General features: G+C 41.9%; 1 protein-coding gene across 10 annotated transcripts in view; it reads right to left on the bottom strand.

Moving 5' to 3' along the window:
- KNTC1 (kinetochore associated 1) overlaps window positions 1-27933 on the bottom strand; it is a 90830-nt gene that overhangs the window by 57791 nt on the left and 5106 nt on the right. For 6 of the 10 annotated variants that reach the window (XR_008328099.1, XM_053369985.1, XM_053369988.1 and 3 more), the window contains 21 exons: window positions 27295-27367; window positions 26861-26938; window positions 22234-22268; window positions 21411-21521; window positions 19036-19129; window positions 17074-17126; window positions 16065-16177; window positions 15372-15429; window positions 15178-15276; window positions 14588-14631; window positions 14428-14493; window positions 13114-13189; window positions 12679-12804; window positions 12028-12117; window positions 11383-11448; window positions 10560-10621; window positions 8246-8357; window positions 7712-7855; window positions 5763-5819; window positions 5581-5682; window positions 5200-5313 (listed from right to left, as the gene is read on the bottom strand). Coding sequence is in view for 9 of the 10 variants with exons in the window: in XM_053369985.1 (XP_053225960.1) it covers window positions 5200-5313; window positions 5581-5682; window positions 5763-5819; window positions 7712-7855; window positions 8246-8357; window positions 10560-10621; window positions 11383-11448; window positions 12028-12117; window positions 12679-12804; window positions 13114-13189; window positions 14428-14493; window positions 14588-14631; window positions 15178-15276; window positions 15372-15429; window positions 16065-16177; window positions 17074-17126; window positions 19036-19129; window positions 21411-21521; window positions 22234-22268; window positions 26861-26938; window positions 27295-27367 (1773 nt within the window). In the remaining variant the exon portion in view is untranslated. Of the gene's footprint in view, window positions 1-5199; window positions 5314-5580; window positions 5683-5762; window positions 5820-7711; window positions 7856-8245; window positions 8358-10559; window positions 10622-11382; window positions 11449-12027; window positions 12118-12678; window positions 12805-13113; window positions 13190-14427; window positions 14494-14587; window positions 14632-15177; window positions 15277-15371; window positions 15430-16064; window positions 16178-17073; window positions 17127-19035; window positions 19130-21410; window positions 21522-22233; window positions 22269-26860; window positions 26939-27294; window positions 27368-27933 lie in introns of those variants that run through there. The other 4 variants (XM_053369984.1, XM_053369981.1, XM_053369986.1 and 1 more) reach the window with 4 other exon arrangements.

The following is a 27933-nucleotide window of genomic DNA, read 5'->3' as shown; positions in this document are numbered from 1 at the left end:
AAAAACAAACTGGTCTTGCTGGTATCAGACTAAAGGCTCATCTAGGTCAGTACATTGCTTCCAACAATGACAAGTCAAACACCCTGGGAAATTCACAAGTAGCACCTGACATACATACTATCTTCTCTTTTAACACCAGCTAATAGCCATCTTTAATGTCTAAACATTTCGAAAAGTGTATCAACAACCAAATGCAGGAACAAGAGAGTCTGCACAAGCTATACCTCAAAGGGGAAGGTATTCTACAACCAGCAATATGGCTCAGGACAGCAGTACCTCAAGGACTGCCTCTCCCCATATAAATCTACCCATTCATCATCTGAGGTCTTTCTTCATGTGCCTCCTCCATGTGAGATATGGAGGGTGACAAACACAAGAGTGGGCCATTTCAGCAGTGGCCCCCTACTTGTGGAGGTTCATCTGGTGCCTACATCTTTAGGCAAAAATGTTCCTCCTCAATCACACCTTTGGCTGATTAACATGTTGTTGTTTAGTCGTGTCCGACTCTTCGTGACACCATGGACCAGAGCATGCCAGGCACTCCTGTCTTCCACTGCCTCCTGCAGTTTAGTCAAACTCATGCTGGCCGCTTCGAGAACACTGTCCAACCATCTCGTCCTCTGTCGTCCCCTTCTCCTTGTGCCCTCAATCTTTCCCAACATCAGGGTTTTTTCCAGGGAGTCTTCTCTTCTCATGAGGCGGCCAAAGTCTTGGAGCCTCAGCTTCACGATCTGTCCTTCCAGTGAGCAGTCAGGGCTGATTTCCTTCAGAATGGAGAGGTTGGATCTTCTTGCAGTCCATGGGACTCTCAAGAGTCTCCTCCAGCACCATAATTCAAAAGCATCCATTCTTCGGCGATCAGCCTTCTTTATGGTCCAGCTCTCACTTCCATACATCACTACCGGGAAAACCATGGCTTTAACTATACTACAGCCTTTTAAATACGTCTGTGCAAAGGGGGTTTTATTATTTTGTTGTTTTTGTTTTAACTATTTATTTCTGCTTTCACCATGTATTTTTATCTTGTGAACTGCCCTGAGATCTTGTGATAAAGTGAGGCATATGAATCTAATAAACAACAACAACAACAACCAGGGAGCTACTCTGAGTCACTGTGTAACAGACAGCTCCTGAGGAGGGCTGTGCAATAAATTGCCATATAGTTGAATACTGGTATTGAAATAACATTGTGATAGTGTTTCAACAAGGCAATATACCAGTGAACAAAAGGTGGAGACTTAACAGCTTCCCAAGGGGTGGCTCTGCTTTGCAGATAATTTGCAGGCATGGGGTCTCCAGCTTTGTTTGTTCTCTCCCTCCTCCCTCCTAACTGATAAGAAATGACGACACAGAACCAGCGAACTCTCAGCTTCACTGGTGTCTTTCCACTTAGAGCTCAGCTAATTATGCAGAGCCTGCTAACAATACAGGTTCTTCTAAAGCTGGACAAAAAAGAACATAAACAAAGAACTGGAAAGCACTTCAAGAAAAAGCCTCATCAGTGGAAAAAAAAGAGGGGGAAGAGTTTTTATTTTTATTTTCTGGTGGTGTTTATTGTTGGTTCCCCCTAAATAGCTTTCCTACATATTAAAAAGGGTGGTTTTTTAAATTCAAATGTGACCATCTTTTAGCTTGCTTCCCCTCTCTCCCTCCCTTTGATAAAAAGGGAGAGACAGGTGGGATGAAGGTTTGGGGGGGCCCTTCTGGGGGGGTAGTGGAGGGGAGAAGATTTAGCTGGCTGCCTTATGATGAAATGGGAGCTTGGGTACTGTGTGAGAATGATGGGGAGGGTGTTTTTCAGGAAGGAGTGCAAGCAAATGCGTGTCTACTCAACAAGCAAGCCCTACTGAATTCAATGGGGCTTACACCTGGGAAAGTCGAAGTACGTTTAATTCAGGCATGTCCAAAGTCCAGCCCCTGGGCCAAATCTGGCCCGCCGGTTGGTTTAATCTGGGCCCAGAGGCACTTGTGTTCCAGAGTGGGAGCGTGGGCAGCGTTCCCACTGGGTGGTTATGCGGTGCGGCTTGCTCACCTGCCCGCAGGCTCGCCATGCAGCTCTTGGAACTGTAATAAAAATTTAAGGTCTATAAAATGTTCATAATTGTACCAACCAAGCACAAACATAGATATGTGGACCACATGTCTGGAGCAGCACAGGAAGACTGTCCTGAAACCATTTTGACTCCCAAGCTGACCAAGTGTTTCTCTGCAAGGAGGGAGGGGGTGAGGGAACCTTCCCATTGTCTTAGGAATTGGGTAATCACCATTTTAAAGGAATGGGCAGACTACCAGGAAAGGCATTATCAGATAACCTGGCAGACAGGAAAAACAACAACATTCAAATTTCTGTTATAGACCGCCTTTTCTGTGATGTAGGTATGATGTTTGTGGGGGGTGGGTCTTGGGTTACACCCCTTCTGTGATGTATGTATGATGTATGGAGGGGTGGTCTTGAGTTCCAGGGCGGGGAATTTAAAATGTCTATATAAGGGCTGGCACACCTTTGTTCTGGGTCCTCCTGCGTGTGAGGGGAGCACCCTGTTGCAACAGCTTTAATAAAGATCAGGCTTACGAGCTGCTTTGCTTCTCAATATTCTCTGGTTGGCCTGTTATTTTCTCCTACCAATAGGGAATCCATGTAAGGACTCTATACGGGCTCTTGAATACCCCGTAAGGGAAAAAGGGCAGATTTTGTTTACAACAGAACCCCCCACCCATCAGATCGCACATGCACCCTACTCTCTTTTCCGGTCGCTGGCCGGCTCACGTAGCCGCCCTGCATGCGGCTCTCTATCCTGGCCGCTGGCCGGCTCGTGCAGGCGCCCTGCATGCCGCTCGCTCTCCCACCCACGGGCTCCCACCCACGAGCCAGTGTGGTGTAGTGGTTAAGAGCGGTAGTCTTGTAATCTGGGGAACCGGGTTCGCATCTCCGCTCCTCCACCTGCAGCTGCTGGGTGACCTTGGGCCAGTCACACTTCTCTGAAGTCTTTCAGCCCCACTCACCTCACAGACTGTTTGTTGTGGGGGAGGAAGGGAAAGGAGAATGTTAGCTGCTTTGAGACTCCTGAAGGGGAGTGAAAGGCGGGATATCAAATCCAAACTCTTCTTCTTCTTCCAGCGGGCTCTTGCAACGGCTCACTCTCTTCTTCTTCTTCCAGCGGGCTCTTGCAACGGCTCACTCTCCCTCTTTGAAATCCTCTTGCAGCCGCTCTTGCCTGCCTATCTATCCCTCGGAGAGCAACAACTTTGTGGCAAAATCCTAAAAAAATGTCAACAACTTCAATCCTAAAAATCCTCTTTGAAAAAAGTTTGGACACCCCTGGTTTAGTTGAAGTCAGTGGAGCTTATTCCAGCAGATTCCCCTTAGACTTCTGAGTAGGGAGGCAGATGCAAGTTGACCAGTAAATCACTTAAACTACTCTTAAATTAGTTGAATATAAATTAGTTGAAAATATATTAAATACAATACATGGAGGTTTATTTAACATTTTTATTAAATCTACTACTTCCTTACATTTTAAGACCCTCCACCATCGCAGGAAGCCTCATCAAGGCCCTCAGCTGCTGTGGGGAAGTGCAACGCACCCTCTGCTGCTGTGGGGAGCTTTGGCGAAACCCTCAGCTGCTGTGGGGAAGCACAGTTCACACTCCCCCGCTGTGGGGAGGTATGGCGAGACCCTCTGCCCCTGCGGGGAGGCCCAGCAAGGCCCTCAGCCATCGCAGATATATATCATGATATATAAGATACTGTGATATTTAGCTAGTGATATATTGTGATGTTGAAAACCAGATATCACTCAGCCCTACTCCTGAAGTAGAACACCAGGAAGATCTCCCTAGATCTTAACCTCCAGTCAGGACAATGGGAGCGGGAGCTCTCCTTCAAGTATTTTGGTTCCAAGTCTTTCTTTTTTATTTTGACCCACCAGTAAATTGGGAGGGGGGGGCGGTGCTATGAAATCTGGCCTTTCTCCTCACCACTTTTTTATTTCACCATAATGTGTTTTTTGTTATGATTATATTTGAGGTATTGATGTAAACTAAAGTAAAATTCAATAAAATATTAATAAAAACAACCATAGTTTGTCCGTTAATACATGACTACTTAAACCAAACTATGCATTCAAAGCAGCCCACTCCATCTGTTCCAATTTATTCCTCACATTCGACCCCCCCCCCCTTTCAAGGAATGCATCGGCTCCCACAGGAGGAGAGCCATCAATTTGGATGGCTTTCAAAGAGGATTGGGCTAAATGGCTCCTAGCCAATTATGGCTCTGCTCTGCTGCCGCAATCAGAGACAGGGATGCTTTAGAATACCAGCTGCCAGAAACCACAAGAGGGCAGAAAGCCCTTTTACCTAGTTCAGATCCTGCTTATGGGTTTCCTGCATGCTTCTGGTTGGCCATTGTGAGAACAGGCTGCTGGTCTAGATGGGCCATTGGCCTGACCCAGCAGGCTCTTCCTACGTGACTATAGGATCATAGCCTCACAACAACCTTTGAGGTAGAATGGCTTAAAATCAGCCAGTGTATCTCATGCGAAGCAGTGATTCAGATTCCGGTTCCTTCATCTGAGTCCAATATTCTATCCACACTGGCTCTTCTAACGGCTTTTCAGAGATAATTCTTCTGGAGGCTGCAGCTGGTGCAGGACATTACAGCCAGGTTGTTTCCAAGGGCAAACTACCGCCTGCATGTAACACCTTGCTTGGGGAATTTGCACTGGCTTCCAGTCTGCTACCAACCCAAATTCAAGGGATTGGTACTTGAGAGACCTCATTATCCCTTATACACTCAGTAAATCACTGCAGCCAATGGGAGAGTTTCTCCTGAAGTTCCAAAGATCTCAGAAGCCTGGGCACTCCACAGTAACTTGGAGCAGGCTTTTAGTGCAGCTGCCCATGTTCCACAGAATAGCATTTTTGTTGAGATAAAACCCACTATCTGCACTTTCCAGAAACAGCTGAAGACATTTTTGTTCTGTTAGGTTTCCCCAGCTGGATCGTTAGGATTTTAGTCTTGTTTGGTATCTATTTGTTGTTTTTGTGTTTTTAATTATCTTACATGTAAATCATGACTCAGTGGCATAGAATCCCATTAATAAATTAAATGTAACAGTAATCTTTCATTCTTTCTTTTTTACCAAAACACACACACAGGCATCTACACAGAGGTTTAATGCCACAAATTTACTGTACCTTTTCAAAGTCGCAGAGGGCCAGCCTGCAGTTGTATTTCTTATAGAGGTCCACCAAGCCCTGCAGAGCACTGACTAATTCTGCTAAACCACGTACCTCCTCACCATCATGGTCCTGAAACACACAACAGTGAAATTTCCCTGCATCAAAATTATCCTTCTGCACTTAACAGAAACATAAAAAAGGAAAACTACTAAATTCTGGAAAACTGTGTGCTTTCAAAAATTTTCATTAATTAAAATAAATGCAATGGGGTAATTTGCTTAACAGGATAAATTAAGAATATGCTGCCTCTCCCTCAAATTCTAAACACATGTGCATCTGCACAAGTATAGGCTCACACTTTCCCAAACAAGGGTTTCATGAAAGCAGAATCCTTACCAAAGAAACTCCATGCCAGGAAGATGCAGATCCAATTTCACCTGGATCTTTGCTGATAAAAAACACCTGTGCCATTTCAAGTCCATTTTCTGGCCAGTTAGCCTGTTTTGAAAAATGAAACATTAGTGACATTTTTGGAGAGAGGCAATATGCAGGGTTTTACAGGAGAATTACTACGTTACCTTGTCAATTAACTCAAGGTTTCGTGTTCTTTGTTCCAGCCACTTTGCTATTTTTTCCTGGAAGATAAGGATCAAACCAGATGAGAGAGAATGACAGAGAGAGAGAGAGAGAGAGAGAGAGAGAGAGAGAATGAGAATATCATAAAACTGTAGAATTGGAAGAGACCATGAGCGTCACTTAGTCCATATACTAAATATGTATATCCAGTGCTTTTACATGATGGTCCCTTACAGGAGAGAGCACTAGAACTTGTCATCAGGCCTTACTTAGCTACCATGGACATTGTATAAGAAAAGGTAGTTACCCGCTTAGGTATAACAGGGCAGCCATCCTTTTCTCTATACAATTCCCTAGCAACAGGTCACACATTACGATGTACAGCTGCTACTTGGATCATTTAAAAAGGCATCTCACTCAGTGCTGTGCTTGCTAGCTGCTATAGGCAGCTTGAAAATGTAAAAAGATTTAAGAAAAAAATGTGTCCCTCAGACCACCTTACAAGTCATAACCTGTTAGATAAGCTGTAAGAAATTCATTGATACGCAGACAACTCCCAGTACCTATGTTCCAATCAAAGCACTGGTATGAGAACGGCAAATCAGGTAATTTCACATCAAAATGCATAGTGAACAAAATAAACCCCTATCCCTAGCAGAGATGGATTACCCAGAGCCGTGAGTTCAATTGCCTGAGCACCAAAACAGAAGTAGCTTTTCCACTCACACACCAGGTAAAAGCAAGGCATACAGAAGGGCAGGCCCATAGCTTTCAAACTATTTTGTCTTGTGAAAAATGCATCTAGCACCAGGGTGAACAAAAATGTATTATGTATTTTGATTTGGGTATCCACATCTGGCCTCGACTTAGGGCATTAAAAAAAAAAAGTACCATATTTTTCGCTCCATAAGACACACTTTTTTCCTCCTAAAAAGTAAGGGGAAATGTGAGTGCATCTTATGGAGCAAATGGTGCTGCGCAGAGAGGTAGAGCTGCGCAGCACCCCTTCAGCAAAGCGGGAGGAGGAACGGAGCCCCTTCTGTTCCTCTTCCTGCTTCGCTGAAGGGGCGCTGCGCAGCTCTCCCTCTCTGTGCAGCGCCTGTCCTGCAAAGCCAGAGGAGGAACAGAAGAGACTCCTTCTATTCCTCCTCCAGCTTCGCAGTGACGCGCCTGTCCTGGAAGCTGGAGGAGAAACAGAAAGGTCTCCTGTTCCTTCTCCAGCTCCTGTTCCCTCTCCAGAGAGGGAGAACTGCGCAGCGCCCCTTCAGTGACGCGCCTGTCCTGGCTTCTGCCTTAGCCGTGCGCAGCCTCTTTGTGCAGGGGGAGCTTTCATCCCGCTGCCCTGAAGAGGCTTGGTGCGGTTATCCCAGAAGCCAGAACAGCCACATGGTATCCCAGAAGCCAGATCCCTCTTGCTGTTCTGGCTTCTGGGATTCAGAATAATTTTTTCTTGTTTTCTTCCTTCCAAAACTAGGTGCGCCTTATGGTCTGGTGCGTCTTATGGAGCGAAAAATACGGTAATCCACTTTCAATTCACATTCTTTTCCATAATTTTATATGCTAAATTTAGTACTTTAAAAACCCAACAGGTATTAACTTTACTTCAATGTCCTTTAAATATTAAGAAGTATTTGGACAAATTTATTGCAGCTGTTTTCTATCACAACTGTTGTGCAACCTGTTGTCCAATCTCCACCTTTACCAGAGCTTAAAATTACCAGGGCTTAAAAATAAATAAATCAGTGCATCTGCCTATTCACCAATCTTCACTAACTGAGATCTTAAAAAGACAGAGGATGAGAAATCTCCCCACCCCCCATAGGGACTGCACGCCAGTGTCAGGCAGACCCAGAGCACATTCAATTAGACCAAGGACAACATGTGGCTCCTGAGATGTGGGTTCTTCACCCATATTTTATAAGGATCCCCCTTGTCTCCCATTAGACCCTACCTGTCCTTTGGGTACAACACGCCTTACAAAAGGAATGATAACATCCTTAAACCACAGGCATAGTTCTTTGAGGGAAACTGTTGTAGGGATTGTATTAAGCAACTTGTCCAGCATTTTCACATTAAAGTCACCTTCGAAGTCTTCCTGGAGAAAAGGAAAGAGATTTTCACAACCATCAGACCTATAATTGTGGTAGTTAGTGAATGGCTTGTGATTATATGCAGCTGCTTACTTAAATCAAAGACTATCAGGTCCATGTGGCTCAGTATGGTCAACTCTGACAGCAGCTCTCTGAGGCATCAGACAGAGGGTTCTGCCAGTCCTGCTACCTTTGTATCATACAAAGGGGATACAAGCCAATCTAATGGACGTGCGGTGGAGTCGTAAGAGCTCTTGAGGAGCTGCAGCCAAGATCAGGCAACGCATGTAGCAAGGCATCTCATAGATACTTCAGGAACACAAAACAGCAGTGGGGAGGAGTGTGGCAAGGACAGAGAATGGTGCTGACCACTGGAAATATCCAAAACCGTTTACCTGATGCCTTAGCCAGAGGTACTGGGCAGACATGAGATTTCCTCCTTTTATCTGTAAAAGGATGTCCCTGAAGAGGTCCTCACTGTTCAGAAATTCAAACCAAGCAGTTCCACTAGAACCACAAAAATTGAACATTGAACCATAGCCCAACAAAAACATAAATTACAAATACGAAAACAGAGGTGCAATTAAGATACAGAAGATTCTTCCTCCAAAAATGTGTTCAGCTTTGAACTTTGTAACCAACCGAAGGTTTTGGATTAGATAACACACACACACAAAAAAGAAAAATCAAATTATCATGGTACTCTGCTGGCTGAGCCTTGCTTATAGATTCAAAACATGAATTATAAACACTTCCTGTCTGGCTGCCATGGTGAACGGCTGCACCCATTACACTTTTCATTACAGTACAGTGGTACATCGGGTTAAAAACTTAATTCATTCTGGAGGTCCGTTCTTAACCTGAAACTGTTCTTAACCTGAGGTACCACTTTAGCTAATGGGGCCTCCTGCTGCTGCTGCGCCGCCACCGTGCGATTTCTGTTCTCATCCTGAAGCAAGGTTCTTAACCCGAGGTACTATTTCTGGGTTAGCGGAGTCTGTAACCTGAAGCGTCTGTAACCTGAGGTACCACTGTACGCATTTCCGTGCAGTTAATCAAGGATAATATGGGAGTAATTATCCTCCCAACCCCGCCCCCCAGGCTGGGGGGGGGGCAGCTCAACCCGCAGTTCATCCAATACCTGCTGCCCACCCAGAAGGAAGAGGGGGCAGGGGGCGCTGGGTGCAATGCACCACATGTTTTCGGCAACTCTCCAAAGCTGTCGCCATGAGCAGAGGAAAACAAGCCCCCTGGGGAGAGGCTGGCCCCCCTCGTCGGTTCCCGGAGCTTGTTTACCGGTGATCTGCCCTGGCTGGCATCCCCACAGTCAAAGAAGATCTTGATAGGCGACATTTCCCAGCGTGGAAAATGCACACCCCCTCCCTCCTTGCTTCCCTAGCAGGGAAAGGAGATAGTCAGAAAGTCTATTTACATCTCTTTATTTCTGACTTTGCAGCACTACAGAAAACATGACCGAACAGCTCAGTCTTCAGCAAGCAAGTGGCAAAGACTTCCTTTACATACGCAAGAGGAAGGTCTCATATTACACACACAGCAAAGACTTTTGAAGCCTGTGAACTTCCGGGAAGATTCTTTCCCACAACTAGTCACATCATGTGATGTTTTCACCAAGCTGCCAGTTTGCAGCTGCGTTGCTCTCATATCGTAACAGTTTTCGGCAACTCTCCAAAGCTGTCGCCATGAGCAGAGGACACCTGATTTTTTAAGATGAAATTTGGACTTAATTAACAGGCATGCTCTGAACTAGGGGAGACAAAGTACTCTGCTAACTGATTCAGCCACTGGGTACCAAGGATTTGACCTGGAAAAGGATTATCGTCACAATTGGACTGGTATGTCGGAACAGAGGAGGGATGAGCCTCCATTATTCTTTTTGATATATTTTGCATCTGCTGTTTTATTTGGCAAATTCCCCTTGAAAGACTGACTGCCTGATTGTTTGAAAATGCAAGTGGAATTGAAAGAGTATCTTGCTATCGTTATGGTTTAACTACAAAATTGACTGTGAAAATTTGACTAAGGTTTTGGCAAAGACTCTTAATGGAATGATAAAAGAATTTATGATGGGAGTAATGGTGTTCTTGTTGAAGCAGTAGCTTGTTAGCAGCTGGAATGAGACCAAAGAAGGGAAGTTTGGATATATGCCTGGCGCTAACGGCAGAAGGCCAGTCTCCCTTTGTCTTGGCTGTGACGCACTGAGAATTGTCTATGTGTGCAGAAAACGAAAGTGAAGGGTCGCCAAAGAGAATGTTGGATTACAAAAGAGAAGGAAAAGAAAGAAGAAAAAACTGATTTCACACAGAACTACATAGGGAGGTTCACCTGACGCCTTCATTATATATTTTCAGAAGCCAGGCGAAAACCTTCCCCTTCAACCAGGCCTTTGGCTGATTAATATTCTACAGCCTTTTAAATGTGTCTGTGGGAAGGGGGGGTATTGTTTTGCTGTTTTGATCTACTTATTTACTTGTTTTTATCCTGTATTTTAACTGCCCCGAGATCTTAAGATTAAGTGGTATATAAATCTTAATAGGATTTTTAAAAATTCAAATCCCCATTATTTTTGTCTTCTGTAGTCTTGCAAAATAGAAAAAAATTCTACTACAGTTAATATACATCATTCTAGAAAATGTTATAATTTACACATGCACAAACCCAAAATCAACACAAGAAAAAAACAAGATAGACCTGAACATCTCTGATCCAAATGCTCCACAAAATGTAGTTAGCTTTGCTTGTGCCTTCATCACCTGGAGGGAAAAAATCACTGATTTTTGACAAGAAAAATACTTGGGTGCACATTTAACAAGAGATCTGCCAACAGACTGACAGATTCTTCAGAACTGCCAACTCAGTATTCCACTGTGCACAATTAGGTTAGAGGGTATCAGGGATGGGCTGAGCCTTTTTAGCCTTTTCTGGAATCTCCTCTGAAAATGCCACTTGCTCACATCTTGTGGCATTCTAAGCAGATCCTAGAGGGGCTTTTGCTTTAATTCTGCCAAAAAAAATTTCTATTGGGGAGGCATTTTTAAAATTATTAATCACCTTTTACATATATCTCTCAAGTCACAAAAACAGCTAAAATATTTTGAATAGCACTTCACAAAAAACAGCTAAAATATTTGAATAGTACAAAAATGACTGGAAAAACTTGAAAAACAATACAAAATGAACACCTAAGCCTTTTCATTCAGTTGGAAAATAGCTTTTATATGTTGCTATTCTTTACCATGTTATTCATTAATTGTTTCATTACTATTCTCATTATAAACTACCTTGTGAAGGTTTCCCCTAAAAAGTAGAGCAGAAATGTATTAAAATAAATTTAATTTTTTCACTCCCTTGTGCTCCTGACAAGAAGAGATATCAGTGCCCCGCCTCACAGCCTCTATACACTTGCTAGAGGAGCCAAGCCAGAGTGTAGAGGCCAAGGTTCTCTTTCCAGTTCCTCATTTCACCCACATCCCAGTAATAATTTAAAGGTCCAGGATTGTTTGATTTTCATTACCTCTGTAAGAGATGCTGGGTCCCCAGTCAAGAAAGGAGCAACAGTTTTGTCACCTCTCTTCAGGATCTGAAATGATAAGTGCTAAATTAACTTGCAGTCCAATGCAAACATTGTAACAAAAAAATCTACACGGGTAGCTGTAAACTAGGTTTGGTTCTGGATGTCGGTGACCAATATCTAGTGCTGGAGCAGGGCCTCCACAAGAGAGCTCTAGAGGGAACTCAGCAAACAACTCTTAACCCAGCTTAGAATCTCCCTGCCAGCCCCTGCCCTTCTTGGTCATCTCCTGGGCCATTGTTCTCAGCTGCAATTTTTGACTCTTTCGTCCAAAGAGACTTCATCCTACAGAGACATCTGGTGATAACTTCCCAGAGGCTTCCCACCAGATGCTCTGCCATCTTCACTCTTAAGGTCTGGGTGAGCGAAAAGAATCAGGGTTTGAGGCAAAGCCAGTAATGTGGCTGGAGAGGTTGTCAGCAACCCAGGTGACACTAGGTACTTTACACTGCTTTAGAACTGTAGCAGGTTCTTCCAGGCCCTCAGCTAAGCTTCGATTCTCCATGGGGTCCCACACCTCTTCCTCCAAGATGGGTCTCCCAAGGCCCTAGTCGAGTAGGATGTGTGAAAGCACCTATCAAAACCTACCCTGCTTCTAGCATAGTTCAGCATTTCCCGAGCACTTTCATATATTGGCCATGGTGTATTTATGCAGTACTCAGTCACAAACTGGTTATCCTATTTAGAAGGAGAAACAATTAAAAACACAGAATAAACTTATCTTCTAAACAGCTTAAAAGAAAAACTTATCACATACACCCATGTGCAAATTATCTACTGCAAGAGAGCTACAGATACACATGAACAAGACACGCATAGAGTTTGGCTTCTCCATAGAAGGTGTAGCGATATAGGCTCTGAACCTGGTAAGGGCTAATAAACTGCAGCTGAATCCTGGTCAGATGGAGATCCTGTGGGTGAGAGGTACTTGGATCCAGAAAACAGGTGAACTGCCTTTATAGACAGAACTGCACACCCTCTGAAGGAACTGGAGCATAGTGTGGGAGTACTCATGGATCCATCATTGATCATTGGAGGTTCTAGTTGTCTCTGTGACTATGAGCACCTTTTACCAGCTTTGGCTGAAATGCCTACAACAGCTCATTGAAAGGGATATCCTGGCTATCAGCAGCCTTGAGACTGGAATGCTGCAGTGCACTCTATGTAGTAGGTCGCTTAGATATTTTGTATATAAAGTGGTATAAAAATGCTTTTAAATATAGTAGGATAAATCCATACCTTTATTTTATCCAGCGTTTCTTTAGCTTGAGCCACAAGTTCTAGCCAGGCTGACTGGCAATCTCCGGCAACAGACTCTGAAGCCAATCTCTCCAAAATAGAGCTCATTTTCACTTTGTAAACGTTCTGTTGTTTTTTAAACACACACATAACACATTATTTCCCCTTTGGGAAAAAAAATCTTCTTTATTTTCAGAGTAGCAGGCTTGTCTAGTATTGTCAGAGAAAAATTTGCAGAACATTTGTTTATTCTTTACCAGTCCCTTGCCTCCATTAACAATTTTGAAATTTACATTTAAAACTCCTGCTGTAGTGGGTAACTGGAATGAGTAGGCATAGAAGCTACCAGAGAGAGCTTCATTGTCTACTTATTTCATTGTGGTTTTGCAGTTGGCAGTAAGTGATGAGGTACGATTTGCAGACAAAGTCCTTTACCTCAACATCCAGTCCAAACTGAACAGCAAAATTCTCAGCTTCAGTAAATTTGTGCTTGTGAAGTAAACGGCTCAGTCTAAAAAGGGGGAGAAAATGAAGTGCTGTTACCTCCCACTTAAAAATGGTTACAGCCAGTTAAATCTATTCATCTAATTACTTACACTCACTTGAGTTACATGATCACAACCTTGGGCCGGTGGGAGGGGGATAAATAAATAGAGTAGGAGAAACCCACTCTTCATTATACACCTTTAGGCACCAGGAGAAAATGTTCCTCTTCTCCCAGGCCTTTGGCTGATTGACATCCAATCCCTTTTTAAATGTGTTGCGGGAGGGGGATTATTGACTTGTTTTTGTTCTTATTTTTATTATGTATTGGGGGGGCTTATATTGTAATTTTATGTTGTGAACCACCCTGAGATCTACAGGCACAGGCTGGTATGCTAACTAAACTAACTCTTTTCCCACCACCAATGCACTCAGCAAGGCTTCTCCACCACAGAAAAAGTCTTATAAGGAACGGTTCAGGGAGCAGGGATTGTCAAGACAGGAAAAGAGAAGATACGACAGCAATCTTCAAATATGTAAAGGGCGGCCACAAGGAAGATGCAGCAAGCTAGTTTTCTCCTGCTCTGGAGGATAGGACACAAATGAATGGTTTCAAGTTATAAGAAAAAAGATTTTGACTTAACATCAGGAAGAACTTTCTGACAGTGGAACAGACTCCCTTGAAGGATGGTGGACTCTCTTTCCTTGGAGGTTTTTAAGCAGAGGTTGGATGACCATCTGTGACAGATGCTTTAGTTGTGATTCCTCCATTGCAGGGAGTTGGACTAGATGACCCTAGGGGTTCCTTTCAGCTCTACAATTCTACAATTAAATAACTGAGGACTGCCTTACAGAACCACCACATAAGGAAATATGACCAAACCTCCTCACACTATCTCCAGCAAGCAGCTGTGGTAGCTGAAATTATCTGACATTAAGACAAGAAAGAGGTGCTATCTATGCAATCATTTTAGTGATTATTTTCTTAGATGTAAAGAAACTGAAAGCCCATTTCATTTACCTTTAGGGATTTCTATCTGGAGACAAGTTTCTCTTCCTATGTTCTTACTGGGAGAATGAGTCTGCAATTAACTCAATAGGACTTACATCTGAGTGGACACTTATAGGATTGTAATGTTAAGCATATGTTTAACTCTTTCACTTTGAAGTTAATGAGGCTTACGACACACTTAACTTTGGCTCTGCCATATCACAAGTACCAAATTTTCTACATAAGCAGTAGTAGAAGTCAAAATATATGTATACCTGTTCTCAGGCAAGGCTTCAGCTAAGCATCTCAATACCAGAAGTGAGACTGGATGGTCTGATGCCCTAGAAATGAGTGTGTGGTTTAAAAAAGAGCTTTGATAACCATCAAAAATAAAGCAGCAGCTTTTTATTGTATTTTATTAAAGTGCAAACTTACCTTTGGTTATTTTCATACATTCCTTCCAAAAAGTAAATTGTATCCTGCATGGGAAACAATATGTAGCATGTGCCTTAACTGTACAAGATGTCAAAGAAATAACTACTATCAGACTTTTAGAAGACATCTGAAGACAGACCTGTTTAGGGAAGCTTTTAATATCTGATGAATCACTGTACCAAATCCTACAATACTTAAACTCTGACTTGGATTTCTTTTTACATTCCCCCTCGTCAGCCTTACTTAGAATTGAAGTTACAGAAAGGTAGCCGTTTTGGTCTGCCATAGTCAAAACAAAACAAAAATTTTTTCCCCTTCCAGTAGCACCTTAAAGACCAACTAAGTTAGTTCTTGGTATGAGCTTTCGTGTGCATGCACACTTCTTCAGATACACTATTCACGTATACACTATTCATGTATACATGTATACACTATACATGTATTCTTCAGATACATTCTTCAGTGTATCTGAAGAAGTGTGCATGCACACGAAAGCTCATACCAAGAACTAACTTAGTTGGTCTTTAAGGTGCTACTGGATGAAAAAAAAATTTTTTTTGTTTAGAATTGAAGAAAAGAGAAAAACATACCGTATTTATTCCACTCTGAATCAATGAAGAAACATTAGTAGTTTCCAAAGAATAGAGCTGGTGCATAGTAGGCAGTGAAAACACCACGATGTTCCTCATCTACAGAGAAGTAGTGCAATTAGGATAATCCTAAAGGATGCTGCCAAAATACAGGCACAATGTTTTGAAGCTTTTCTTTGATAGAAGACAATTACCTGTTTGCCATCATCAGGGTTTGTCAAAGCAACTAGCTTAAGACTGGCAATCCCCTGTCTTAACAAAAGGGAAATGCATCAACTAATGACAAAAGTTATGAGCCATCACCATTTACATTTTATTTCAGCACTTTAGTTATTTATTACATTGATATCTCACCTTTCCTCCAAGGAGCTCAAAGTGGCATAAATGATTCTCACTCTCCCCATTGTATTCTGTGATGTAGGTTAGTCTGAGAGACAGTGACTGGTCCAAGGTCACCCAGTGAGCTTCACGGCTGAGTGAGAATTTGAACCCAGTTGGATACTCTAACCACTGCACCATGCTGGCTCCATCAGGAGGGGGCACCAAGTTGCCTATCCTTGCCATATGGGGACAAGAAACCTGTGGCCCTGCAACGATTATGGATTCCCAACACCCATGTTTTTCAGCATGGAACATGGCTACTGGCCAGAGATGTAGTTCAATAACAACTGATTAGTCACACAACACATACACACAGCCCATTCCTATGGATGTCTGCTCAGAAATTAGGTCCTTCTTTGTTCCCAGGGGCTGATTCTGAAGTCAGTGAATACAAAACTTCAAGAAAGTGGGGGCATCAGCTCTGGTAAGAGGCTAGGGGAGGAGCCATTCTGCTGTGGCACACCCTTTCATATTTCTCAGCAAGTATGCTATAATCCTGAATTTACCCTGCAGCTGCTGAAAAATCCGATTCTGAAATCAGAAGAAATTCTTCAATGTGAACAGAACAACAGCTCCAAATCATGGTAAGAGTGCAAATATTCCACAAAGACAAACCATTCTACAAGAAAAAGAAAACAAAAGTGTCATTATGATGTAACTAATTAAGACCTATTACCTTTGACTATATGAACCATGAAAGTATACATTTGTAATACTTAGATCTTTCATACTATGAAACAAACATTTCTATTTTGGTGGATAATTTGTCATGTTCATTAATCAGGGCTGTCAATGGCTTCTGTCCCTTCATCGTTTCCATTTTTTCTCCACAGTGCACATCTTCTCTCACATTGGTCCCACATGACAGGATGTGTTGCTAGTATGCAAAAACAGTCAAGTTCCAAGAATCCCTAGGTATGCACCACCAAATGGTGGAGACTTCAGGCACTGATAGCCAGGTGCAAAATGTGCATGGCAAATTTTGAACACTGGAAATCCTACTTGTGGACAAATTAACCATTTCACAAAAGGAGTATCAATCGGGGTGGGGGGGAGGCTCACACCTCGACATGCTATCCTTTTACTGACTTTGTTAAGACAATCGAACAAGGTTTTCACCCTCCATCAAGTCAAGGAACCTTATCGAGAAAAACTTTCATTTGACTAGCTTTCTTGAAACATCTAAAACTAAAACCATCAGCTGCTATTTTTCCTTCTTTTCTACTAAACTCTATATTCCTTGTATGGGTATGATTTGTTACTTGAAATTAAAAATCAATTAAAAATATAAGTAGTCTTTATCTTAAACATTCTTAAAACATAACCAAAGTTTAATATATTAATTAACCATTTAAATAAGAGCTCATCATGGTTATGGATGCCCTGAATTCCACTAGTGGAAACAAACGTTTTCTTACTAATTGTCCATTTGCCAAATACTGAAACTATGGAACATAACCTTATCCAGGAGCAATCTGTAAGACTGGGCAACAAATAAATCAAAATAGCACTTGCCTCATTATCCAAGACAAACAATAATTCATCTACAACCTGAAGCATTTTTGCAGCTGTAAAAAATGTAAAAAGGAAAAAATGATGTAAGTCTGTTAATTTCTTGCTTTAAAAAGTTGCATTTGAAATAGAAACTGTAAAATAGGGGTGTGGAACCTGTGGCCCTCCAGATATTACAGGACTCCAATACAGCCCTAGCCAGTAGGGCCAGCAGTCAGGGAAGTTTTTTAATGTTTAATATTTTATTATGTTTTATATATGTTCAAAGCTGCCCAGAGTGGCTGGGGCAACCCAGTCAGATGTGTGAGGTACAAATAATAAAATGATGATCGCATTGACAATGATGAGGATAGTAGCTGCAGTCCAGCAGCATCTGGACAGTCACAGAGTTCCCCATCCCTACAGTAAAACACCTGGGGTCTCTGAACAGAAACTCTAGGGTCCTGAGGCCCTGAGCGTTGCCCTGGGGATTTACCCTGGGGATTTAAGATGACCATTTAGGAAACAGGGTCAAAGCTAATAAAGATTTCAAGAGACAAATGTACCTAGCTGTCGTAACCTGGGACCCATAACTTGGGACAGATGTCAAGACCCTCAGCTCAACACAGCACAGCATGCACCCATGCTCGCATTCTCTATCGCAGTACATGTTTCTCAAACACAACTGACCTCACTAAGCTTGCTAAATGCTAAGTCTGTATAAGCACATTCTCACAGTCACAACTACAATGTATCTGTGCCATTGTCTTCTATTGGAAATGTACTGGAAAGATAGGCATCTCTCTCTTTCCACACATGTAATGCTCATTAAATCCCAAAGCCAGAGATGTCCAGTATCAATCAGATAATCTGTCAATTGAGTAAATGAAGGATTTACACTGTAGAGTAATAGAATCATAGAGTTGGAAGTTTAAGCATTTTCTCCCTGCATCCCCACCTGAGAATATTTCTGTCTTTTTCCTAGCAAGCAGGGCCTCTTCTTTTCTTATCAGCTTAGCAAAACACACCAAGAGCTCATTGCCCTTCGCAGACTAGAAACTTCAAAGGCATTTGTATGAGACAGAAGAATAGTGAATCTATAAACTTTGCTCAGAACTATCTGTTGCCACTGTATTGCTGGTAGATAGGGGCATAATTTTTGTAAGCCAATCAAGCTGTTCATGTTCTGTTATCCAATAGTATTGCTGAAAAGAATCGATCACAAATTAATCGTGTAAAGCAAAAGCTATAAAGAGGTTTTGAAATGTATGCTCGGAGTCCATAATTCCTCTGGATCATTTATTCTTACAACAGTCTGCAATAAATCTGAACCCTTTCCAAGATGCTGCTTGCCTTTATTTGGCTAAAAAGGACTGGCTATTTCCAGACCCCCTTTGTAGGGCAACACACTTAGGCAGGCATAACCAGCTGCACAAATATAAGATGGAGGACATCTGGATTGTCAATAGTACATGTGAAAATATCAGGTCTCTAGGTGGTTGCTTGCAAGTAAACAGCCAGGACTCCAACCTGTCTTTTCCAGGTTTTATTTAGTGCAACTATGTACAGTTCAGAAATCCAAAGTTCATGTCTGTGTCAGTCACTTGCAGATTCCAGGAGTGGCTTTTTCCGCCCCCCCCCCCCCCAGCATAAGAACTTAGAAAAAGACCTAAAGGTCTTAGTAGACTACAAGCTGAACATGAGTCAACAGTGTGATGCAGCAGCAAAAAAGGCTATTGCTCTTCTAGACTGCATCAACAGAAGTATAGTGTCTAGATCAAGGGAAATCATAGTATTGCTCTATTCCACCTTGGTCAGATCACGCTTGAACTGCTGTGTCCAGTTCTGGGCAGCACAGTTTAAAAAGGATATTGACAAGCTGGAAGAGTATGGAAACAAAGGCTTTTAAATAAATATCAAAGGTCGTGGGAAACTAAGTCTTTGAAAAAAAGAGTTCTTTAGGATGCCTATGCCTGGAAAACATACCTTCAATCAAACTTGAATCAGCAACACTTTGAATGCTTATCTGCCTTTTGTTAGGATTCACCTCCCACACAGACATCACACAGTCACCTGTACCCTTTTAAGAAAAGTATTTGTATCAGAAACCTGCATTCTGTTTCACAACAGACCTAATCAGTGATTCTCAAGATATTTAGTTCTTATGAAAATCATTATAGGCACAAAGATTTTAAAACTGTAATAGCAAGTTGGAACCCTCTCCCACCCCAATTTCTGGGCTCAGCATCACATTTTTGGAAGACTCTGGGCCACCAGTTGCTGGTGGATTTTTCCAGTGCTGCTTTGAATTGCAACTGCTGCACACATTACAAAATCCTTCTGGGCCATCTAGAGGAGTTGGGAGCTGGGGGCCCTGTCATGCAGTGATTCTGCTCCTTCCTCCCGGGCCATATCCAGAAAGTGGTGTTGGGGGATGAGTGTTCAGACCCCTGGGCTCTCACTTGCAGGGTGTCTCAGGGCTTAATCCTCTCCCCCATGTTTTCAACATGAATATGAAGCTGCTGAGAAAGATCATTGGAGGATTGGGCTGGGCGTTCACCATTATGCAGATGATACCCAGCTCTACATCTCTTTTAAATCAGAACCAGTGAATGCAGTAAAGGTCCTATGTGAGTGGCTGGAAGCTAACTGATTGAGGTTGAATCCTGACAAGACAGAAGTATTGTTTTGGGGGGACGGGGTGGGCAGGTATGGAGGTCTCCATGATCCACTAGTATGATCTTCACTAGAATGTATATTTCATTGATAATTATTCACTGATGAAGACTTTATTCCGAAACAGTTGAACTATTCTGGATGCACTGTCTTGCAGTTACTTGTATATTTTGTGAGATGTGTTGTATGATATATATATTGTTTTGAAGTGGCTTATTTGTATATTTTGAATGACATCATACCGATTATATATTTACTAACAGTTATTAGTCAGCGTGTTGCGTTTGCTTTTGTAGACTGTTACAGGGAACCAGGCAGAGGGCCTTCTCGGTAATGGCGCCAGCCATGTGGAAAATCCTCCCATCAGTTGTCAAGGAAATAAACAACTATCTGTCTTTTAGAAGGCATCTGAAGGCAGCCCTGTTAGGGAAGTTTTTAATGTCTAATACTTTATTGTATTTTTAATATTTTGTTGGAAGCCGCCCAGAGTGGCTGGGGAAACCCAACCAGATGGGTGGTATAAATAATAGAAATAATAAAATTATTACTACTATTAAAATCCCCTTTATGGAGAAGGTGCTTGGAACCCAGCTGTAACCTGCATGTAGATCACTGCACATATCACATTAATATATCATCACATTAATGGGTTGTCATCGTCGTCCCCCGAGGATAAAAATGCCAGGAAGCTGAAATTAGCACTTCCAGTGCCCATACATCCGAACAGGAACTAGACATTACTTCCATGCCCCCGCTCGCCAGACCTATGTAGTGTTATAAGAAAAACTGCTCTTTTTCCCTTATGTGGTACCCAAGAGCCTGTTTAGAGTCCTTATGTAGGTTCCCTATCGGTAGGAGAAAATAACAGAGGCCAACCAGAGTATTGAGAAGCAAGGCAGCTAGTAAGCCTGATCTTTATTAAACTGTTGCAACAGGGGCCTCCCTCACCACATGCAGGAGGAAGAGGAACCCAGAACAATGGTGTGCAAGCCCTTATATAGACTTTTTGAAATTGCCACCCTGCAAGCCTAAGACCACCCCCCAATACATCATACATACATCACAGAAGGGGCAGCCTACAGCAGAAGCCAGGATACCAGTAATGGTCACTGATTGATTGATAATGGTCTCTGATTGCATTACCTGGGCAGTCTGGCTACTCTTTTCAAACACAGATACACCCTTAAGACAGGATTTGTGAGCAAAGAGACAATGGGGCTTTCCCCATTTGCCTCCCTTGCTGCAGAGGAAGATTTGAGGTCATTGGGAAAGTCAAAAAGGCTTCAGGACTGCTTTCCTGCACTGTTCCAGACATGTGGTTTATATAGTTAGGTATGTGTTTATGTGCCTTGTAAGTTTATGAACATTTAATTTATATATTTGAGACCTTAAATTCTTATAACACTAGGGATACTCAACCATGATGTTGCCTGTCTCTGCAACAGCTAGCAATGAAGTGGCTGGGAAAAGGAAACAACCATCACATGACACATTTTGTGGCCTTAGACATATGAAGACAAAAAGAGCAAAACACACCTGGGTACAAAATCTCTCAACAGAGAGATGGGAACACATAAGAGGGACTACAGAAGCCAAATATTTTGCACACATCCTGAAGTCAGCACAGATTGCTGCAGATAAACCCACAGGAAGTTCACAGACAAAGGTATTCAAATAATACTTACCCCTATTATCAAAGTGATCTTGTTAGTTGTGTGCTTAGTTGTGGAAGTCAGGAGGCCAATGGTGTGATAGTATTTTGTAGAAATAAAACATGTTTCCACCTGCCCTTGTAACTGTAAGGTAGACAAATAGCCACTCACAGATTTTACTTTTTGTTAAAGTGGTAGAAATAACTCACAATCGCAAGAGAAATGATAAATTAATTTGGAGGAGTAACATGATTAAAAAAACCTAATGAGTTATTTAGCCAAGTAGTTTTATCAATTACATTTCAGATATTTGGATATGGATAAAAATAGCATTTCTAAAGGAATAAGCATGCTTGCTTTATTTATTTATTTATTAATAAGGTGGTGCACGCATGTGTTGCAGCAGGCATCATCTTAGAAGAGGCATTCCCTCCGGCCCATGAGAGAAGTTGGTGCTTGCCATCTGCTTTCATATAGGGCATACTTTTCCATCAGGGTCAGAGATATCAACCTTGAATCTGGCAGCTATCCTTATAAGAATGTTAGCAAAGCTCTATGAAATCTCTTCAGCTTCCTGGAACAGGGGAAGGTCTCTCCTTCCATCAATAGAGTGATGCACAAAGTTCTTTGCATCGTCCTGTTCCTGAGGTAAGTGGAAAGAATAACTTACTCTGCTTAATCTCCATCACAGAAGAGCAGTTCATTACAAATGTGATATATTAATTCATTTTTAATATGGCAATTAACATTTTGCATCCCTAGTAGATCCGTACACACACCCAGTACTATGAATCACAACCAAACTATTTCAAAAACCAAAACACAATATATAAGATATAGGAATGCTCCCACTTGCCTTCTTTGCAGAATTGAAGTCCAGCTTGTCAATTGCTGCATAAACATAAAATGTGTGTTGAGAAAAGCAACATTACATATCTATATTTTAAAAGTATTTTCTATTGGGCTGTTGTAGTCACAGATTCAGAAGGCAGATTTGATTTCTGTAAACTTTTTACTGATCACACATTTATTAGCCTGGCCTCTTTTTTAATGTATACTTCAGGAAATTTGCAGTTGCAGTAGCTTACTACAATAACTTATAGTATACAAACATAAAGAAAGAGTCTTGGAAGCAGATTAAGACTAACAGCTTAGTGTAATTTAAGCTTCCATGGACTAGTGTCTGTGCATCAATGAAATCTAATACCATGATATATCAGTCTTTGAAAAAGTTTCATTACAGCGGTACCTACAGTTACAAATGGGATCCGTTCCGGAGCCCCGGCCGTATCCCAAAAACTTCATAACTGGAGGCACCCTTCTGCGCACGCAAGCGGAGTGATGGAGCAATTCAGCGCCTGGGGCGAAACCCAGAAGTATACACTTCCGGGTTTACCACGGCCATAACCCGAAGATTACATAACCTGGAGGTTACGCAACACGAGACTTTTTCCTTGCTGGTTATAATACTATTGCAGCACAACCCTAACCATGTCTACTCAGAAGTAATTGCTAGTGAATTCAATGCAGCTTCCTCTCAGGAAAAGAGGTTAGGATTGCAGCCGGATAACTCATCTACTCCTCTGAATTTTATCTAATAAATAAGCAATAAATATTGATACTGTTATTTTAAATAAAGATAGACAATAACATTCAGTTTTTGAAAATCTGCATGATCAAGAATATAAAACAAAACACTTTGGATAGATATATGTTGAACAAAGAAAGAAAAATATTGTCATAAATACTAGATTTAGAACACATCAAAGGCAAAATCCATCACTACCACCATCACAGATCAGTTCATACAATCCGGACTAGAGCATGACACAAGTATGCTTACAAGGCAGGTAGCTCCAGGTGACTCAATGGCCACATTCACATGCAAAATTAATTCACAATTTAAAACTACATGCAAGAGTTGAAACAAAACTGAACAACCCACCTGCACACACCTCCCTCTCTCTCTCTCTCTCTCTCTCTCACACACACACACACACAATTCTCCTCTGAAAAGATTGTGAGGATTTGGTAGCATTTAATTTGAATTTCACAAAATCCCAGATTATAATTGTGAAGAAACCAAAAATCTCAGTTTACAACAAACTCTGGTTAGTTTCAAAATAAGCCAACATCAAGCCATGGATTATGAAGACAACTTGTTAAACTAACCAGTTAGTTGCAAACTACAATCTCTGGTTAATACACCCCAACAAGCTGTGATACTGTGAAAGTAACACTAAATGTTCCTGAAGTCCTGCTCAAGGTCATGTGAAAAGTATCCTGCATTCATTTATAAATATTACAATTGCAGCAGTTGTGTGGTTATTGTTGGCTCTCTAAAGCAAACATATTGAAATTGGTCTGCATTGAATACGCAGACCTAGCACGCAGACCTAGTGGTGGGAGGAAAAAATCCTTAAATAAGAGACACGGGGGAATGATTAATGGACTTCAATGTCTGTACACTAATGCGCAAAGCATGGGAAATAAAGAAGATGAGCTTGAGCTCTTGGTACAGCAAACTAAATATGACATAATAGGCATCACTGATACCTGGTGGGATAAGTCCCACGATTGGAATGTAATAATGGAGGGATACAATCTATTTCAGAGAAACAGACCAGACAAGAAAGGAGGAGGAGTGGCGTTATATGTCAGGGATGTGTATACCTGTGAAGAGATCCAAGATTTAGAACTTCAAAGCCAAAGTGAGAGCATTTGGGTCAAAATTAAGGGAGAAGAATAACAGTGACCTCATTGTGGGAGTTTACTATAGATCCCCAAGCCAAACGGAGGACATAGATGATGCCTTCCTGGAACAGATGGCCAAGCATGCAAAAGGAAGGGAGATAGTAGTAATGGGGGACTTCAATTACCCGGATATTTGTTGGATGTCAAACTCAGCCAAGAGCATAAGGTCAAACAGATTCCTCACTGGCCTTGCAGACAACTTCATTGTCCAGAAAGTGGGAGAAGCAACAAGAGGAACCTGTTGAGGACCTGGTTAGTGGGGTAGAAGTGGAAGGATCATTAGGCGCGAGTGATCATGCTCTTCTGAAGTTTACTATACAGCGGAAAGGAGCAGCCAAGCATACTAGGACTCAATTTCTTGACTTTTAGGGAAGTGCTGGGTGAGATCCCATGGACAGTAATACTAAAAGGAAAGGGAGTTCATGATGGCTGGGAGTTTGTTAAGAGGGAGATAGTAAAAGCACAACTTCAGGCAATACCAATGAGACGGAAACATGGAAGGTGCCTAAAGAAGCCAGGGTGGCTATCTAAAGAACTTTTAACTGAGTTAAGATTAAAAAAGGATGTGTACAAAAAATGGAAAAGGGGGGAAACCACCAAAGAGGAATTCAAACAAATAGCCAGCACGTGTAGACACAAAGTCAGAAAAGCTAAAGCACAGAATGAACTCAGGCTTGCTAGAGAGGTTAAAAGCAACAAAAAAGGCTTTTATGGGTATGTTCGTAGCAAAAGGAAGAACAAAGAAACAGTGGGGTCACTCAGAGGAGAAGATGGTGAAATGCAAACAGGGGACACAGAAAGGGCTGAACTCCTCAATGCCTTCTTTGCCTCAGTCTTCTCCGATAAAGAAAACAATGCCCGACCTGAAGAATTTGGAGCAAATGATTCAGCAGAGGAAACACAGCCCAGAATAACTAAGGAGATAGTACAAGAATACTTGGCTAGTTTAGATGTATTCAAGTCTCCAGGGCCAGATGAACTGCATCCAAGAGTATTAAAAGAACTGCCAGATGTGATCTCAGAACCACTGGCAGTCATCTTTGAGAATTCCTGGAGAACAGGCGAAGTCCCGGCAGACTGGAGGAGGGCAAATGTTGTCCCTATTTTCAAAAAGGGGGAAAGAGAGGACCCAAATAATTACCGCCCAGTCAGTCTGACATCAATACCAGGGAAGATTCTGGAGCAGATCATTAAGCAAACAGTCTGTGAGCACCTAGAAAGGAATGCTGTGATCACCAATAGTCAGCATGGATTTCTGAAAAATAAGTCATGTCAGACTAACCTGATCTCGTTTTTTGACAGAATTACAACCCTGGTAGATGAAGGGAACACAGTGGATGTAGCCTACCTTGATTTCAGCAAGGCATTTGACAAGGTGCCCCATGATATTCTTGTAAAGAAGCTGGTAAAATGCGGTCTTGACTATGCTACCACTCAGTGGATTTGTAACTGGCTGACTGACCGAACCCAAAGGGTGCTCATCAATGGTTCCTCTTCATCCTGGAGAAGAGTGACTAGTGGGGTGCCACAGGGTTCTGTCTTGGGCCCGGTCTTATTCAACATCTTTATCAACGACTTGGATGATGGACTCAAGGGCATCCTGATCAAATTTGCAGATGACACCAAACTGGGAGGGGTAGCTAACACCCCAGAGGACAGGATCACACTTCAAAACAACCTTGACAGATTAGAGAACTGGGCCAAAACAAACAAGATGAATTTTAACAGGGAGAAATGTAAAGTATTGCACTTGGGCAAAAAAAATGAGAGGCACAAATACAAGATGGGTGACACCTGGCTTGAGAGCAGTACATGTGAAAAGGATCTAGGAGTCTTGGTTGACCACAAACTTGACATGAGCCAACAGTGTGACGCGGCAGCTAAAAAAGCCAATGCAATTCTGGGCTGCATCAATAGGAGTATATCATCTAGATCAAGGGAAGTAATAGTGCCACTGTATTCTGCTCTGGTCAGACCTCACCTGGAGTACTGTGTCCAGTTCTGGGCACCACAGTTCAAGAAGGACACTGACAAACTGGAACGTGTCCAGAGGAGGGCAACCAAAATGGTCAAAGGCCTGGAAACGATGCCTTATGAGGAACGGCCAAGGGAGCTGGGCATGTTTAGCCTGGAGAAGAGGAGGGTAAGGGGTGATACGATAGCCATGTTCAAATATATAAAAGGATGTCACATAGAGGAGGGAGAAAGGTTGTTTTCTGCTGCTCCAGAGAAGCGGACACGGAGCAATGGATCCAAACTACAAGAAAGAAGATTCCACCTAAACATTAGGAAGAACTTCCTGACGGTAAGAGCTGTTCGACAGTGGAATTTGCTGCCAAGGAGTGTGGTGGAGTCTCCTTCTTTGGAGGTCTTTAAGCAGAGGCTGGACAACCATATGTCAGGAGTGCTCTGATGGTGTTTCCTGCTTGGCAGGGGGTTGGACTCGATGGCCCTTGTGGTCTCTTCCAACTCTATGATTCTATTAATCTATGAATACTACAAACCAATAAAGATTATCAAAGCCAGTGCAATTCAATTAATACACATAATCAATTACCGCTTAAACAAAATCTCTTGCTCCTGCAGTATTAAGATGTTGGTGCTCAGCACATTACAAACCTTAGATTCTAATCATTACAGAAAGCAGAAAGAAAAACTCCATCTCTTACTACATGTTTCCATGCAATGATGCACAATTAGGCTTTAGATCTAAAACAACATTGTCCTACCTTCCTGAGTTTTGGCAAATGGGAGGTGCGTAATGTAGAAGAAGCCACTGTTTGTGAGAATAAATGCATGGTAGGTTCCTATCAAAATAACCAAAGACAAGGTAAATATCAAGAAGTCTTCGCAGCAAGGGTTATCAAATTGTGTCCATGTGATCTTCTTCAAGTAAAGGAACTGCCACCTGGCATCTCCAAACATGAGCAAATAAAGGAAGAAAACTTGGTTTACACCAAGGTAATTGAAATCAAAGTAAATAAAAATAATCAAGGGTGCACAAGTTGAAATATGATTAAAATTCACAGAATCAAGTTCAAATCAGCATCATATAAGCATCCTGTATCAGGCAGAATTCTATGGCATTACATTTCCTCCCCTCCCCCACTCAACCTGAGCTTACAAGAGAAAAACCTGAGTTTATTCAGAAAAAATATCGTACCTGTATCTTCATTATCTTTTTCTAGAATAAGATTCAGATAAGTCCTGTCATCTGAAGATCTTTGAACCAACATCTAAACACATTTTTAATTTAAAAAAAGGTTATTAGAATGAGTTTCAAAAAAGCAATGTAATTTACACCACATATTAATTTAATCCTACTCAAATCATGAATTTTGTAAATTACATTAGTATCTATTAGTTTAAAATCAGTCAGCACATCAACAGCAGAAATTCACCAGGATACCAAAACTAAAGTTCAATTGTTGAATATATGCTTCACACCCATAAGTCCCACAGTTCAATTATCAGCATCTCTAGTGAAATAGACCTCTGATAGCAAAGCAGGAAATTAAACTGATTTGATGACACTGGACTATTGATGTAACTGGGCTGGAATGGTTCAGAAGTAACACTGAACTATGGTTTAGTATTACATACCAAGCCTCAGGGCTCACACACTCTCCCACACCTCTTATCTACTATGGTTACTTGCTATGTTTAAATCCAGACAAACTATGGTTAGAACTAACTATGGTTTAGAGAGAAAGCCAACTTCAAACAATAGTTTACAATCCTACCTTATTTCCCTAAACTATATTTAACCCTAACCACAGTTCTTGGACAAAATGAGTAACTA

Source organism: Podarcis raffonei, chromosome 16 (genome assembly GCF_027172205.1).
Source record: "Podarcis raffonei isolate rPodRaf1 chromosome 16, rPodRaf1.pri, whole genome shotgun sequence".
In the NCBI taxonomy this organism is placed as follows: Eukaryota; Metazoa; Chordata; class Lepidosauria; order Squamata; family Lacertidae; genus Podarcis; species Podarcis raffonei.
This window is presented reverse-complemented; position numbering and strand designations above follow the sequence as displayed.